The 15,166-nt window shown below is 38.6% G+C and overlaps 2 protein-coding genes across 7 annotated transcripts in view; one reads left to right on the forward strand and one right to left on the reverse strand.

The window, feature by feature from the left end:
• The window catches only part of LOC147571554 (uncharacterized), a 197,300-nt gene that overhangs the window by 136,777 nt on the left and 45,357 nt on the right, over window positions 1–15,166 (forward strand). The window contains 4 exon segments of the mRNA XM_086696292.1: window positions 719–862; window positions 3,589–3,651; window positions 5,714–5,767; window positions 9,298–9,402. Of these exon segments, the coding sequence (XP_086552418.1) occupies window positions 719–862; window positions 3,589–3,651; window positions 5,714–5,767; window positions 9,298–9,402 (366 nt within the window).
• The window catches only part of LOC147571557 (pleckstrin homology domain-containing family M member 1-like), a 198,821-nt gene that overhangs the window by 31,038 nt on the left and 152,617 nt on the right, over window positions 1–15,166 (reverse strand). The gene's annotated exons all lie outside the window — the stretch shown is intronic.

Below are 15,166 nucleotides of genomic sequence, written 5' to 3' on the forward strand. Positions count from 1 at the left end.
TATGCTTAGTTATCCTAGCTTTAATGGAATTCCCAGCCTCTGATATGCCAGAGATGAGTATAAGCGGATGTCCTGAGATTCCTTTATATGTAATCATTCCTCAATCTCAAATTAAATATTTACAATGCCCTGTTTAGCCTAGCGCCTAAACATTCTATGAAATCAGATAGCCTGCACTTCACACTTGGCTTTACATTTAATAACTGTGTATGCTTAGACAGACTAGCCTCTCTAAGGCTAGGTTTCCTTATCTGTTAAATAAGGGAAATATTGGTAACAACCTCACAGAATCTTTGTATTAAAATGGGATGGTGGAGGGGTGCCTGGGTGGCTCAGTCAGTTAAGCATCCGACTTCAGCTCAGGTCATGATCTCGCGGTCTGTGGGTTCAAGCCCCGCCTAGGGCTCTGTGCTGACAGCTCAGGGCCTGGAGCCTGCTTTAGATTCTGCGTCTCCTTCTCTCTCAGCCCCTCCCCCACTCCCACCCTGTCTCTGTCTCTCTCAAAAGTAAATAAACATTCTAAAAATTTTTTTAAACGATAAAATGGGATGGTGTGTATAAAGCACTCAGCATAGTGCTTAGCAAGCACTAAGCTGAATACTTAATAAGTGGTAGAAGTAGCAGTAGTAGTACTACTAGTAGTAATTATTGTCACTCAGGACCCACTGAATATTGCATATTTTTTAACTTCATGTATTGCATATTTTTTTGAATATAGAAAAAGAAGGCCCCTTGAAAACTTTGGCCGCCATTAGGAAAAATGAGGTCACTCCTGATGATCTAGACTCCATGATGAAAAATATAGGAGTTCCATTACCCCAAGATGCGATTCAAAGATCCCGGAAGAATGTGGCTATCACGGGTGAGTATTTAACATTTCTAGGTATCCTTTATCTTAGCTGACATGCATGTGTTTGAACTTTTCAAGAATCCTTAAAGCGTTTATCCACTTCATGGATTATCCGAGCTCTTTTCTACCAACTACCCACTTGGGTTCTACTTATTTTAAGTAGCATCATACAGAGGAGGATCTATACGGTAGGAGGGTATGTGTCTGAATGATACGCATGAGTCTGTCTTTTTGATGGAATCTACAAAATATCAAACGTTTTTCAGTATAGCAATTACAGTTGCCAATCTCTGTTCATATTCCTTGTTCTCTGACATGCATTTTTTCTTTCAGAAGATGGGAAAGTGAATTTAGAAGGGTTCATTGGCAATTTAGTCAGTTCAGGATTTTCATTTCTACCTGAAAGTAAGAATTTTCAGTTGAATGGAGATAGCTAATGATATGTAGGTTATAGATCTCTTGGGAAAACCCTAGCTAGATTTTGAGATGGTCTTAAACTGATTTACCACTGGCATAATTTTCTAGTATCTTTACTCCACACATGTCAAATGTGTATGTAGCACATGAGAACATGCCCTTTAGAGAGTTCTAGTTACCTCTTCTGCCTAGTCTGAGACCAGAGTCTTGACTGCAGTTATCTTTCCACTAAGGACCTTGTGAAGAAAAAAAATCACATTAATTAAAATGACTAAACCAGCACTTAGAATTACACTGTTTGCAAGTTACTCTACTTTAACTCAAGTGTAATTGTGTGAGACATATGAGTATGATAAATAGTGGGTTCCTGATATTGATTTACAATAATTCTTCTTTAAGAAATGAGTGAAAATCTTTGTTACTGTTAGGAGAATTTTTCTTCAGGTTTGTTTTTTTTCTTTTGTTATTTCAACGTTGTTTTCTTCGGTTATTTCTTTGTATGAGCTCCATGTTTTTGCCCCTAGTTTCTCTTTATACACTAATTCAAAGTTTAATTTTAGCACAATGTTTGTCAATTACAATGTTAAGGACCCTTTTCTTCTTTTGGTTTGCATAGTATTTCTGTAACCTTAAGCCTCTGAATTCTCTGATAAGCTGCCCTTTCTTGCCAGATGGTGCTGAAAAGGAAGGAATGATTTACATTTTGCACATTTAAGTGAGAAGAATATCTCTGACACCAAGCCAAAATTATACACACATTCAAACCACTTCATATTGTCCATTTTTAAGTGCCCTCTATGGTTGCAGAAATTCAAGGTTTACTTCTTTGACCATTTCCACCTACTTTTGGATAAGCACATATATGTAGCTTTGATAAGCAAAAAAATATTTATGGAGAGATGTTTTGTAGAAATGCCTGGGATCCATACCTGAGCTGAGATCAAGAGTCGGATGCTTAATTGATTGAGCCACCCAGGCGTCCCTAGAAATGCCTTTTTTGAGACAACTTCCTGATAGTATATATCAACTGCTTTTGGGAACTGGTGTTAAAAATAGCCATATCAAGAGTGTCACTATATCGTCAGAAGATGTTGCCCATTAGATTATTTAGTGATGAAAAGTGTCTTGAACTTTAGATGATTGATTGATTGATTGATTGATTGATTTTTTAGAGAGAGACAGGGCACGTGTGCTCACCAGCAGGGGAGGGGCTGAGGGAGAGGGAGAAAGAATCTTAAGTAGGCTCCATCGTGAAGCCTGATGTGGCTCTCCATCCCACAATTGACCATGAGATCCTGATCTGAGCTGAAATCAAGAGCTGGATGCTTAACTGACTGAGACACCCAGGCACTCCTTGAAATTTAATATCAGAAAAAAAAATTCTCTCTTCCAAAGACCAGTGTGCTTCTTTGTGTAGGTAATAACCTGAGTTCCCTTTTATGCCTTAGCTTCCAAAAAGTTTCAGATCTAAACTTAATATTTAAGCACTATTAACCATGTTGGCCTTGTTTGTTATTTACTACCTTTTTCTCATGTGTTTTTGATGCTCACATTTCTCATTATGATTGTTGTATTTTCTATTTCTCCATGAAATTTTGTCAGTTCTGTTATATACTTTCTAGACTCTCTAATTTGGCTCATCTGCATTTATGATTGTTATATCTTCCTGATGAATTGGCTGGCAGAGAATACCGAATGTATCATATTGGAAGAGAAATCACTTTTTCCTCTGAGTACAAGCTGAAAATTGATTCCTCATTCTATGGCTACATGACTCTTTATTTACCACATTTTTTTAATGTTTATTTATTTTTTTGAGACAGAGAGAGACAGAGCATGAACGGGGGAGGGTCAGAGAGACAGGGAGACACAGAATCCGAAGCGGGCTCCAGGCTCTGAGCTGTGAGCACAGAGCCCGACACAGGGCTCGAACTAACAGACCGTGAGATCATGGCCTGAGCCGAAGTCGGACGCTCAGCCGACTGAGCCACCCAGGTGCCCCTACCACATTTTACATACTGGCTCCTAACTGTTCCCTCAACATCAGCCAGTAACACTTCTTGTCTAATATCATATGGGCTGTACTGGGTTAAATGTTCCTGTGCTTATAGCCATATTCTCTTTAAAATGATCAAAAGAACATGTTTCTATTTCTGATAGAATAACTGAAAGTGTGCATCTGAATACATGTCAAAAGACTCTTCTTTTCACACTGAAATGGAATATAGCGATGTGAAGATAATAGGAAGTATTTTTCTGAAATTGAAAATTATTAGCATTTCCCATTCTCATAGCTTTTACCGCTTCTATTTTTCTCCTAGGAAGTAAGGTTGATGACAGCAACTTAGACACTTTTCTAGGAAACATGAAGATGGAGATGTCAGGTAAAGAGTTTTGTAAGATTCTGAAGCACCTGTCAGTGGAAGGGGACATAGACATAGACATGGTTCACATGGTTCTATGTTGTGAGAAGTCTTTTTATTAATGTAAACTTCTTAGATATAAAATTCTTATAGAAAGAACCATAGAAAATGATAAAAATAAAAAAAAAGTTACCTTAAGTGTTATGCTTTAGGCTCTCCTCCTTGAGAATAAATGTTATGGTTTCCAAAAGTTCCATTTGGGAGGTGTGGAAGAAAGATGGAAATGTATTTGCTATGTTATGTTAGTACTTTAGATCCAAACTTACGTTTCTAGGAATACTTTGGCAACCTTTCCTCTGTATCACTGATTCAAAAAGCATCATTAAGATCCCACAATATTCTTTTTATTATTTAAAAAAAATTTTTAATGTTTTCTATTTTTGAGAGAGAGAGAGAGAGACAGAGCATGAGCGGGGAAGGAACAGAAAGAGAGGGAGACACAGAATCCAAAGCAGGCTCCAGGCTCTGAGCCGTCAGCACCGAGCCCGACGAAGGGCTCGGACTTTAGGAGCGGGGTAGCATCCTAAACTGCCACCGTTACCATGTATACCCAGTCCAATCCACCACGAAAGGCCTAGCACACAACATTCTGCTCTTTAAACTTTTTTTTTTCAATTTTTCCTCCTTTCTCCTTTTAAAATGCTATTCTGCACTTTGAAAACAGAATCAAGACATGATAAAGAATCAGCTTCCGAAGAAAAGGATTTCTATAGAATAAATACAGCTGTATTACACTGCTATTAAATAGCTCAATGCAGGAAAAAATTTACAAGATACAAGTTTGTTTGTTTTTTACAATATTAAAAGGCAGGAGTTTCAACTTTATAAATCTAAGAACATTTTATGCATAGGGTAACGTGCATTACTGTCATTTAAAGAAACACTGACAAATCCTTTAACTTGCAAATCTGATGAAAAAATATCAAAATGTTGAAAGTTGTGGAACAACCTAACCATTAAGCAATTTATCTACTATTTTTATATGATTACAAAATGTGAGGAGCACCTGCGTGGCTCAGCCGGTTTAGTGTCCGACTTCAGCTCAGTTCCTGACCTGGCGGTTGGTGAGTTTGAGCCCCGCTTCGGGCTCTGTGCTGACAGCTCAGAGCCTGGAGCCTACTTTGGATTCTGTGTCTCCCTCTCTCTCTGCCCCTCCCCCTCTCACGCGCTGTCTCTCTGTCTCTCAAAAATGAATAAATGTTAAAAAAAATCAAAATGTGATAAAAAGCCCTTATCTTGCCTCCCCCCTTTTGGTGATATGATCATACCTGATCGGTCACAAGGTTGACCAAGGAGGGCGATGAGCGAGCAATGGGAACCACAGCTAGGACCAGACAGGGTTCCACAGGCAAGGGGAGCATGAAAGTGGAAGGGCCTAACTGACATCGACAGGGAACTGGATGTGAAGGAAACAGGACTAAATGAATCAGTCTGTAAAAATGGAATTATTTTTACATGAGATGACTGCTCATGTCCCAGACCCCCTAGTTTGCAGAGAAGTGGGAATAGAGGTGAGGTAGTCCTAACGTGGACTTTATAGACCAGGGCAGGTAATAAAAGCATTTTGAATGGCAATACTGGTGTGTAGGGTTATGTACCTGGTGGGGTGGAGCACAGAAAAGAATATGAAGGCACGGGCGGAGCGGGGGGAGAGAAGTACAGTTGTAGTAAAAATCATGGGAAATTGTTGATTTCTTATGCTCTGTTTCACAGTTAAGAATTTCATGTGTTTGAGGGGCGCCTGGGTGGCGCAGTCGGTTAAGCGTCCGACTTCAGCCAGGTCACGATCTCGCGGTCCGGGAGTTCGAGCCCCGCGTCGGGCTCTGGGCTGATGGCTCAGAGCCTGGAGCCTGTTTCCGATTCTGTGTCTCCCTCTCTCTCTGCCCCTCCCCCGTTCATGCTCTGTCTCTCTCTGTCCCAAAAATAAATAAACGTTGGAAAAAAAAAAAATTAAAAAAAAAAAAAAGAATTTCATGTGTTTGAATCTCATTATGATCTCTGTAATTTGTACCTCATTTTACAGCTGATGGAACAGTTGAACCTAATAAACTAATGAATAAAGCTGAAACCGTTACAGGTAAGAAGTTGATATAAAACTGAGAGAGCAATGCTTTAAACTTCTTTAAATGTTTTATTGATTTGCGAGGGGGGGAGGGGCAGAGAGATGGGGAGACACAGAATCAGAAGCAGGCTCCAAGCTCTGAGCTGTTAGCACAGAGCCCGATGCAGGGCTTGAACCCATGAACCATGAGATCATGACCTTAGCTGAAGTCAGACACTTAACCAACTGAGCCACCCAGGCGCACCTGAGATAGTAATGCTTTTAAAACATATTTTTGCAACAGTATTCTTAGCAATATTTTTTAAATTATTGAAGTGTAGTTGACATACAACGTTATACTAGTTTCAGGTGTGCAATGTAGCCGTTCAATAATTATCTATTTAACTGCTCACCATGGTAAATGTCGTTACCATCTGTCATCATACAACGTTATTATATTACTGACTATATTCCCTATGCTGTACTTTTCATCTTTGTGACTCTGTTTACCTATTTCATGCATCCCCCCCCCCAACTCCCCTTTCCTCTGGCAACCAACAGTTTGTTCTCTGTATTTATGAATCTATGGTTTAAGAAAGTGCAACTGGGGGGAGAAATAGAGATAAAGATCTCTCTCTCTCTCTCTCTCTCAAAAAAAGGTTTAAGTGTTCTTGCTGCCTGCTGCACATCCCCGTCATCTCTACCCTCAACCCCTCTTTCTAATCAAACCTTGATAGGAGGTAAGATAGAAGAAAAACTCTAGATGTGTTGATGGGATGGGAGTGAGGGTATAGAAAAAACCAAGGAGACCTTTTGTCGTGCTTCCTATTTGGAACTCTGGGATGTCACCACCTCATTGGGTGTCCAGACAAGATGCCATTTTCACCAGAATAGATATTGTGGTATGGTGTTCTTAGGCAGAGGGAGGGCTGGAAACAGGCCGCCGCTTTGCCCCCTTTGGCTTTGTGTGGTATGAAGGATATCCAGTTTTCCCACGTACTCCCAGTAAGCAATGTAGAAGGTTTCTCAGAGATGGAGGTCAGTGGGTCTGCCATGGGACACCAAGTCAAAGGGAGAGGTGATCCCTCCAGAGGCTATGGAGTAGGCAGTATGGTCTCGGGACTAATAGAATACTTGACTGAGACACAGAGGACCTCATCACCAGTGAATGCTAGGGCTTAGCCAACCAAGTTAGTGAAGGAAGGACCAAAGAACCTTGACTTTGCTAAAAAACAAAACAACAACGACACAGACCACAACGACACAGACCACAAGTTTCTCAGGCCATCAACTTCAGCAGGAGATGTCAGGACTCATGAAATGGGCTGTCAGGGCTCATGAAATGTGGATTTTGTTGAAGAAGCTATCGAGAATCCAGAGGGCAACCCAAGGTCTGGCCGCCCTCCTTTACGGGCAGCAGGACCCCCAAGCTTTCCCTGATACTACGAGGAGGCCTCTCAGAGCGGACGTGCGGAAAGATTTGAAAAACTGAGAATTTCCCAAAATAAACTAGGTCAACCAAAAAGGAACTTTTTATATTAAACCGGAAGAAGCTAGGTTAACTCTATTTTTTAAGTTTTTGTTTAAATTCCAGTTAGTTAACATACAGTGTGATACCACTTTCAGATGTGAAACTGTTTCTCCGCCATCACCTGTTTCTCCTCCCCTCACCCACTCCCTTCAGGTAGTTAACAGACTTTTCCCCTCCTCTTCTTACCAAATAGGATACGGGAAGAAGGGGGAAAGGGAGCTTCCTTGTGTCATTTTTTTTTTTCCCTTTCAACCCTCTGGTTCACAGTAAAACGAAATGTTAGATTTTCAGGTTTGCTTTATAAAAAGTAGCTTTTGAAAATTAAAAAAAAACCCTCTTTCCTCTGAGTTATATAAATTCTATGGCTGAATAGGAAAAATTTTATGGAAGAAAAGGAATATGAAGAAGAAAAATACATGAGTACAATTTACAATGTCATACCTGTTCCACATGTTTCAACATGGCAGGATGTCACTCACAGCTGCTTCAAGGGGAAAAGATTTTGACCTAACTTTTATATTATTATGGAGATAGGTATTCCAGATGTATAAGCCAAATGAGAAAAGTGCTTCTTTATGAAACTTAAGCAGTTCTATGAATTCCACTTCTCTTTCTCTGTGATTTGAATTTTGCCTTGTCTTTAGCTAACAGGAAGCTGTATCATTGTGAAATCTTACCTTTCCAAGGTGAGATTGATGATGAATCAACAAACCACTCGCAATGGATCACTTATTGTCTTACTTCCTAATCGTGTGATAAAGAATCCTGATACTCTCCAACATATGGATTCAATATAATTGAAATTATTTTATCTTGGCAGGTTGTTTTCTTTGGGGCTTTTATATTGATCTTATTGATATGAATTTTAACAAATTTTCCAAGACAAGAGACAGAATTTATTACTGCAGGTTAATTGTGAAATGCAGAATAAGAATGTAATTATTCTGTGATTTTGGTTAGCACAGGCAATGAATCTAGTTAGAGCTAAAAAAAAAAAAAAAAAAAAGGAAGCCAATGCTACTTTGGCTTAGATGTAGTTATTAAAATGTATCACGCGGGGCGCCTGGGTGGCTCAGTTGGTTAGGTGACCGACTTCAGCTCAGGTCATGATCTCCCTGTTCGTGGGTTCGAGCCCCACGTTGGGCTCTGTGCTGAATGCTTGCCTGCTTCAGATTCTGTGTCTCCTTCGCTCTCTGCCCCTCCCCCGCTTTGCTCTGTCTCGCTCTGTCTCGCTCTGTCTCTAAAAAATAAATAAATGTAAAAAAAAATTTAAAACAAAACGTATCAAACGTCTGCTACATACCTGACAGAATTCTAGATCTTTTCATAAGTGTTATTTTATCTTCACAGAAGCTCTGCAAGATAGTCTCATCTTTGTTTCATACAACAGAAAACTAGGACTCAAAGTTAGGTTATTTACCTAAGTTCCAGTAGATAATAAATAGTAGAGAACAATATTCAACCCTTGTGTTCTTACTCCAACCATGGTGATGTTCTCGTTTCACTGGAACTGCCCATTTATTTTTCTTAAAAATGTTTAACATTTATTTTCTTTTGAGAGACAGAGACAGAGCATGAGTGGGGGAGAGGCAGAGAGAGAGAGAGAGAGAGAGAGAGAGAGAGAGAGAGAGACATACAGACAGACAGACAGAATCTGAAGCAGGCTCCAGGCTCTGAGCCGTCAGCACAGAACTAGATGTGGGTCTTGAACCCAGGAACTGTGAGATCATGACCTGAGCTGAAGTCGGACACTTAACTGACGGAGCCACCCAGGCGCCCCCTGCCTGTTTCTATCATAAAAATTATACACTGGAAACTAATTCTGTTCCTTTAGAAGTTTATGGTGTATATGGTTATTTTTCCAAAAAGGTTTAAGAGAAGTGAGCTTAATTCTAACCGTATTGAAGCCCTGCCGTAAACTGAAACATGTTCCATGGATCTTGCATATTTCTGCCAAGTCTATAATGAATGGGTAAAATATATGGAACATTTCAGCATTAGTAGGAATTTTCATATTTTTTTCTCTTTCCCTGAGGAGAGACAGTAGCTGTCAGAGACCTGGACGAGATACTAGGGAACATGGGCTTTGAACTCGCCAAAGAAGATTCTGGAGAGATGAAAAGAAAACTTCCACTTTATGGTGACTCATTTTAGATATAAAAAGTCTTTCAGGAAAATTTGGTCTCGAGGGTCTATGTAAGCGTTATTCTGAAACCAGATTAATTTTGTGATGTAAAATGTAGGGAAAAATGTAGTTCTAGAACAAGAACTAATCCTGTCTTCCATTTTCTGAATGTATATAGAACACAAAGCACTTGACTAGACTGATTCCAAGACCATCTTTCACATCTGGGAATGTTGAGGAAGCACAGTTAAACGATGGGAAAGGAAATAAATGCAAGCCCACTGTGTACCCTTCCCACATTCCCCATCATCCCTCTCTTCGGACACAGCCCCATAATACCACTGAAAGTTCTCTCCGGGCACCAGTAACCTGCCATTTGCTAGTTGCATTAGACATTATTCACTTTTCATTGGAGCTTTCTACGGTCTTTTGTATTGGTGATAATCCTCACCTTCTTGAAATTATTCTCCTTTGGCTTCTGTGTTTTTTTCCTCCTAACCTGGATCTTCTCATTTTTTGATTTTCATTTTGCATACTCTACCTGGGTAATCTCATCACTGTCTTTTGTTCAACCTATCATCTACATGCTTATGACTGTAAATCTGTGTTTCTATACAGCTTCAGACTGGTGTATCCAAATGCCTGCTAGACATTTCTACTTGGATATTCCATGGGATGCTTCTTTTTCCCAACTGAACTGAATTTAGAATTTAGAACTGAATTCAGTATTTTCCTGTCCAGTCTCCTAGTCCTGTATTCTCAATCTCATTTGTGCTCTCCCTATCCATCTATTCACCTAAGCTAGATATATGGAATTCATTTTTGATTCCCCCAATTCCTGTCAACCACTATCTGGATTATCTGTCACCTAATTTTGTAAGTTTTACCTTTATATAAACCTAAATTTAAAAATTACTGCACGCAGATGGGTAGATGGATGGATATGTGACAAGCCAAGTATAGTAAAATGTTAAATAGTAGAATCAGATGGTGGGCATATGGGTGTTTATTGCACAGTTCCTTCAACTTTGCTATATGTTTACAAATTTTCATAATAAACCATTGGAAAAAATCCCATAGGTAAATGCATCAGCTTCTCTCACTCCCTGCTACCACTGCCCTATTTTAGGTCCTTTCATTCCTGACTTCAGCTACTACAACGGCTTCCACAAAATATTAGACGTTAGAGTGATCCATATAAGATGCAAATCTGATGACATTCTGCACCAATTTAAAATCCTTTAATGGCTTTCAGTTAGGTACTTGGGATTGTCTCAAGTCCTTTTTATGGCAAACAAGCTCTTTCATTATCTGGGTTGGCCTTATCTGTTCAATCTAGTATTTTACCCTCACTAACATTGAACTTTTATTCCAAGCATACATATATCATGCTTTTTGTCGCATCTTTGTTTTGTTTATACTTTCCCCGCTATTCAGAGGGTTTCCCCTTCCCCTTTGTTTGACCTACTCCTCACCATTGCTTATTAGAGTTGAGGGCACTTTTTCTAGTAAGTTCTTTAAATACCCAGGCTCCATTAGATGTCTCTTCTCTGTGTTTCCACAATAACTGCATACATTTTTCATTATAATTGCCACATTGTGTAAATGTATGTTTATTTGCCTGTCTTGTCACTTTAATGTGACCTTAGAATAGAAAAGGTTATTCTGTATCTAGTACGTAGCAGAGTGTCTGGCCTATAAGTAAGCACCCTATAAATGTTGAGTGAGAGATGATAGAGTAAATGAGCGAAAAAGTGAATGATTCCTAAGGAAAACAAAAACTGCCTTTGGTCAGGCCACTAATACTTACTTCTAGTACATTGTAATCATTTGCAGCAATTCTGAGCAACAGGGAGAATCAGAGTATATTAGCAATGAACCAGAGATGAAAATAGACTTTTCTTCACTAGAGACTCATACTTAAGAGTCATAGCATTACCAGAATTGAGGGCCTTTAGAGAATTAACTTGCATGGATGGTATTTTCTATCCTGTTTATAAGGACTAAAAGAGCTGAGTAAAAGCATATTTTTCCATGGGCCAGACTTTATGGTTCAAGGGTCAAAGGCCAGCTTACTAAAATAGAATCAATGTCTTGGGGCACCTGGGTGGCTCAGTCGGTTAAGCGTCCGACTTCAGCTCAGGTCGTGATCTCACAGTCTGTGAGTTCGAGCCCTGCGTCAGGCTCTGTGCTGACAGCTCAGAACCTGGAGCCTGCTTTGGATTCTGTGTCTCCCTCTCTCTTTGCCCCTCCCCTGCTCCTACTCTGTCTCTCTCTGTCTCAAAGAAAAATAAATTAAAACATTAAAAAAATTTAAAAAAGTAAAATAGAATCAATGTCATAAAACTAAGAATTAAGCAATTCAAGTGAGCCCAAATGGTGATGTGGAATAATGAAATGTAGCTTATTTCTGGTTTCTTATTTTATAATTTTTTAAAGAACCTGCTTTGTATCTCCATTATGTCTTATTTTTTAGCTAAAGGGAAGACTGATCTAAAAACATTGATAGATTCAGTACAAGTTATTACAGGTCAGTGAGAAATTACTATAAATATGAGATCCCAAGTCTACACTAAATTATATTTTTTCCTGTGATAAAGATTTTACTGAAGTATGAAACACGTAATTACTACATTGTGTAATGTGTCCAGCTTAAGAATTATTACCAAGTGAACATACATCTTTATCTATCACCTGGATGAAGGAATACATTATCAATAATACAGAAGAGCCACTATACCACTTCACAGTCATGTCCTCTGGACTCTCTGGAGGTAACTGCAGCCTGTATTCTAGGACCACAGATTAGTTTCACCCGCTTTTGAAATTTGTATAAATGCAGTCATCTGATCTGTGTTCCATGATGTCTGACTTCTTTCATGTAACATTGTATTACATCTTATTCTCTGAGATTTGTCCACATTGTTGCATGTAGCGGCAGTTTGTTAGTTTTCATTGCTGCATATTGTACAGTCAAATTATAGTCAAGGAGATCTTTAGAGAATGTGCGGTAGTAGGTAAAATGATTTCTGACTAGCTCGTTGTACCTGAATTGCCGTGCGATATTCCACTGGGTCAGTATACCACAAGATATGTATCCAGTCTACCATCACAGGACATTTCTAGTGTGGAGCAGTTATGAAGAACATATTGCTATGAATATTCTTGTATATGCCTTTTGGTGAACATATGTGCACAATTCTAGGCCATCCACCTAGAAATGAAATTTCTTTGTTGTAAGATGGGATTGTGTGTACTTGAGTAGATATTGTCAATCCATTTTCTAAAGCAGTTGTACCATTTGACACATCAACAATTGCTTTACATCCTTGCTAATACTTGGTATTATCTCTCTTCTCCATTGTAGCCATTCTGGTGAGCATGCTGTGGTATCCCACTGTTATTTTTGGATTTCCCTAATGATTAATGATGTTGAGCATTCATGTTTACTGGTTATTTGGATACCTCTGCTATAAAGCTCCTTTCTTTTTTTTTTTTTTTTTTTTTAATATTTTTTTCGACGTTTATTTATTCTGGGGACAGAGAGAGACAGAGCATGAACGGGGGAGGGGCAGAGAGAGAGGGAGACACAGAATTGGAAACAGGCTCCAGGCTCTGAGCCATCAGCCCAGAGCCCGACGTGGGGCTCAAACTCACGGAGCGCGAGATCGTGACCTGGCTGAAGTCGGACGCTTAACCGACTGCGCCACCCAGGCGCCCCTATAAAGCTCCTTTCATGTCTGTTGCCTATTTGCTTGGATGTCTGTGTTCTACATACTGAATTTTTAAAAAAATTTTTGTTTTTTAAATTCAAGTATATGTATCATAAGGTGTTATATTAGTTTCAGGTATACATTCTAGTGACAGCTATACATTATTCAACAGCTCTATACATTACTCAGTGCTCATCAGCTAAGTGTACTCTTCAGTCCCCATTACCTACTTCACTCATCCCCCAACCCACCCACCCATCTGCCTCCTGGTAACCATCGGTGTGTTCTCTGTACTTCAGAGTCTGTTCCTTAGTTTCTCTCACTCTTTTTTTTTCTCTTTGTTTGTTTATTTCTTAAATTCCACATATGAGTGAAATCCTTTGATATTTGTCTTTCTCTGATTGACTTATTTCACTTAGCATTATAGTCTCTAGCTCCATCCATGTTGTTGCAAATGGCAAGATTTCATTCTTTTTATGGCCGAATAATATTCCATTACATATATATTCCATTATATATATATTCCATTATATATATAATTTCCATTATATATATATTCCATTATATATATAATTTCCATTATATATATATTCCATTATATATATATTCCATTATATATATATATATTCCATTATATATATGTATGTGTATGTGTGTGTGTGTGTGTGTGTGTGTGTATATATATATATATATGTGCGTGTATATATACACACACACACACACACACACACACACACACACTACATCTTCTTTATCCATTCATCAGCTGATGGACACTTGGGCTGCTTCTATAGTATGGTTATTGTAAATAATGCTGCAATAAACATAGAGGTGCACATATCCTTCTGAATTAGTGTTTTTGTATTCTTTGGATAAATACCCAGTAATGTGATTACTGGATCATAGGGTAGTCTATTTTTAATTTTTTTGAGGACTCTCCATAATGTCTTCCACAGTGGCTGCACCAGTTTGCATTCCCACCAACAGTGCACGAGAGTTCCTTTTTTTCCACATCCTCACCAACCCTTGTTGTTTCTTGTGTTTTTGATTTTAGCTATCCTGACCGGTGTGAGGTGATATCTCATTGTAGTTTTGATTTGTGTATCCCTGATGATAGGTGATATTGAGCTTGTTTTCACATGTCTGTTGGTCATCTGTATGTCTTCTTTGGAGAAATGTCTGCTTGTGTCTTCTGCCCATTTTTTAATTGGTTTATTTGGGGCTTTTTGATGTTGACTTGGTGTAAGTTCTTTATACATTTTGATACTAACTCTTTATCAGATACATCATTTGCAAATATCTTCTCCCATCCAATAGGTTGTCTTTTAATTTTGTTGATTATTTCCTTTGCTATGCAGAAGTTTTTATTTTGATGGCATCCCAATAGTTTATTTTTGCTTTTATTCCCCTTGCCTCAGGAGACATATCTAGAAAAAAATGTTGCTACGGCCAATGTCAGAGAAATTACTGCCTGTGCTCTTTTCTAGATTTTTATAGCAGTAAGTCTCCTATTTAGGTCTTTAATCCATTTTAGTATCCCTTGGTGTGGGGTGTAAAGTGGTCCAGTTTCATTCTGTTATATGTAGCTGTCCAGTTTTCCCAGCACCATTTGTTGAAGAGATTGTCTTTTTTCCCATTGTATAATCTTTTGTCAAAGATTAATTGACCATATAATTGTGGATTATATGCCTAAATATGCTTTATATGCTTTCTACCCTTTTCTATTGGTCTATATGTCTCTTTTTATACCAGTACTATATTGTTTCGATTGCTACCGCTTTGTAGTATGACTTGAAATCTGGAATTGTGATACCACCCGCTTTGTTCTTCTTTGTCAAGATTGTTTTGGCTGTTCGGGGTTTCTGAGGTTCCGTATAAATTTTAGGACTATTTGTTATATTTGTTACTGGTATTTTGATAGAGAATTCATTAAATCTGTAGATTGCTTTGCATACTATGGACATTTTAACAGTATTTGTTCTTCTACTTCATGAGCATGGAATATCTTTCCATTTGTTTATGTCATCTTCCAATGTTTTCATCAATATTTTATAGTTTTCAATGTA

Source organism: Puma concolor, unplaced genomic scaffold (assembly GCF_028749965.1).
Source record: "Puma concolor isolate L17-30 unplaced genomic scaffold, mPumCon1.1.hap2 unalloc_scaffold_22, whole genome shotgun sequence".
In the NCBI taxonomy this organism is placed as follows: Eukaryota; Metazoa; Chordata; class Mammalia; order Carnivora; family Felidae; genus Puma; species Puma concolor.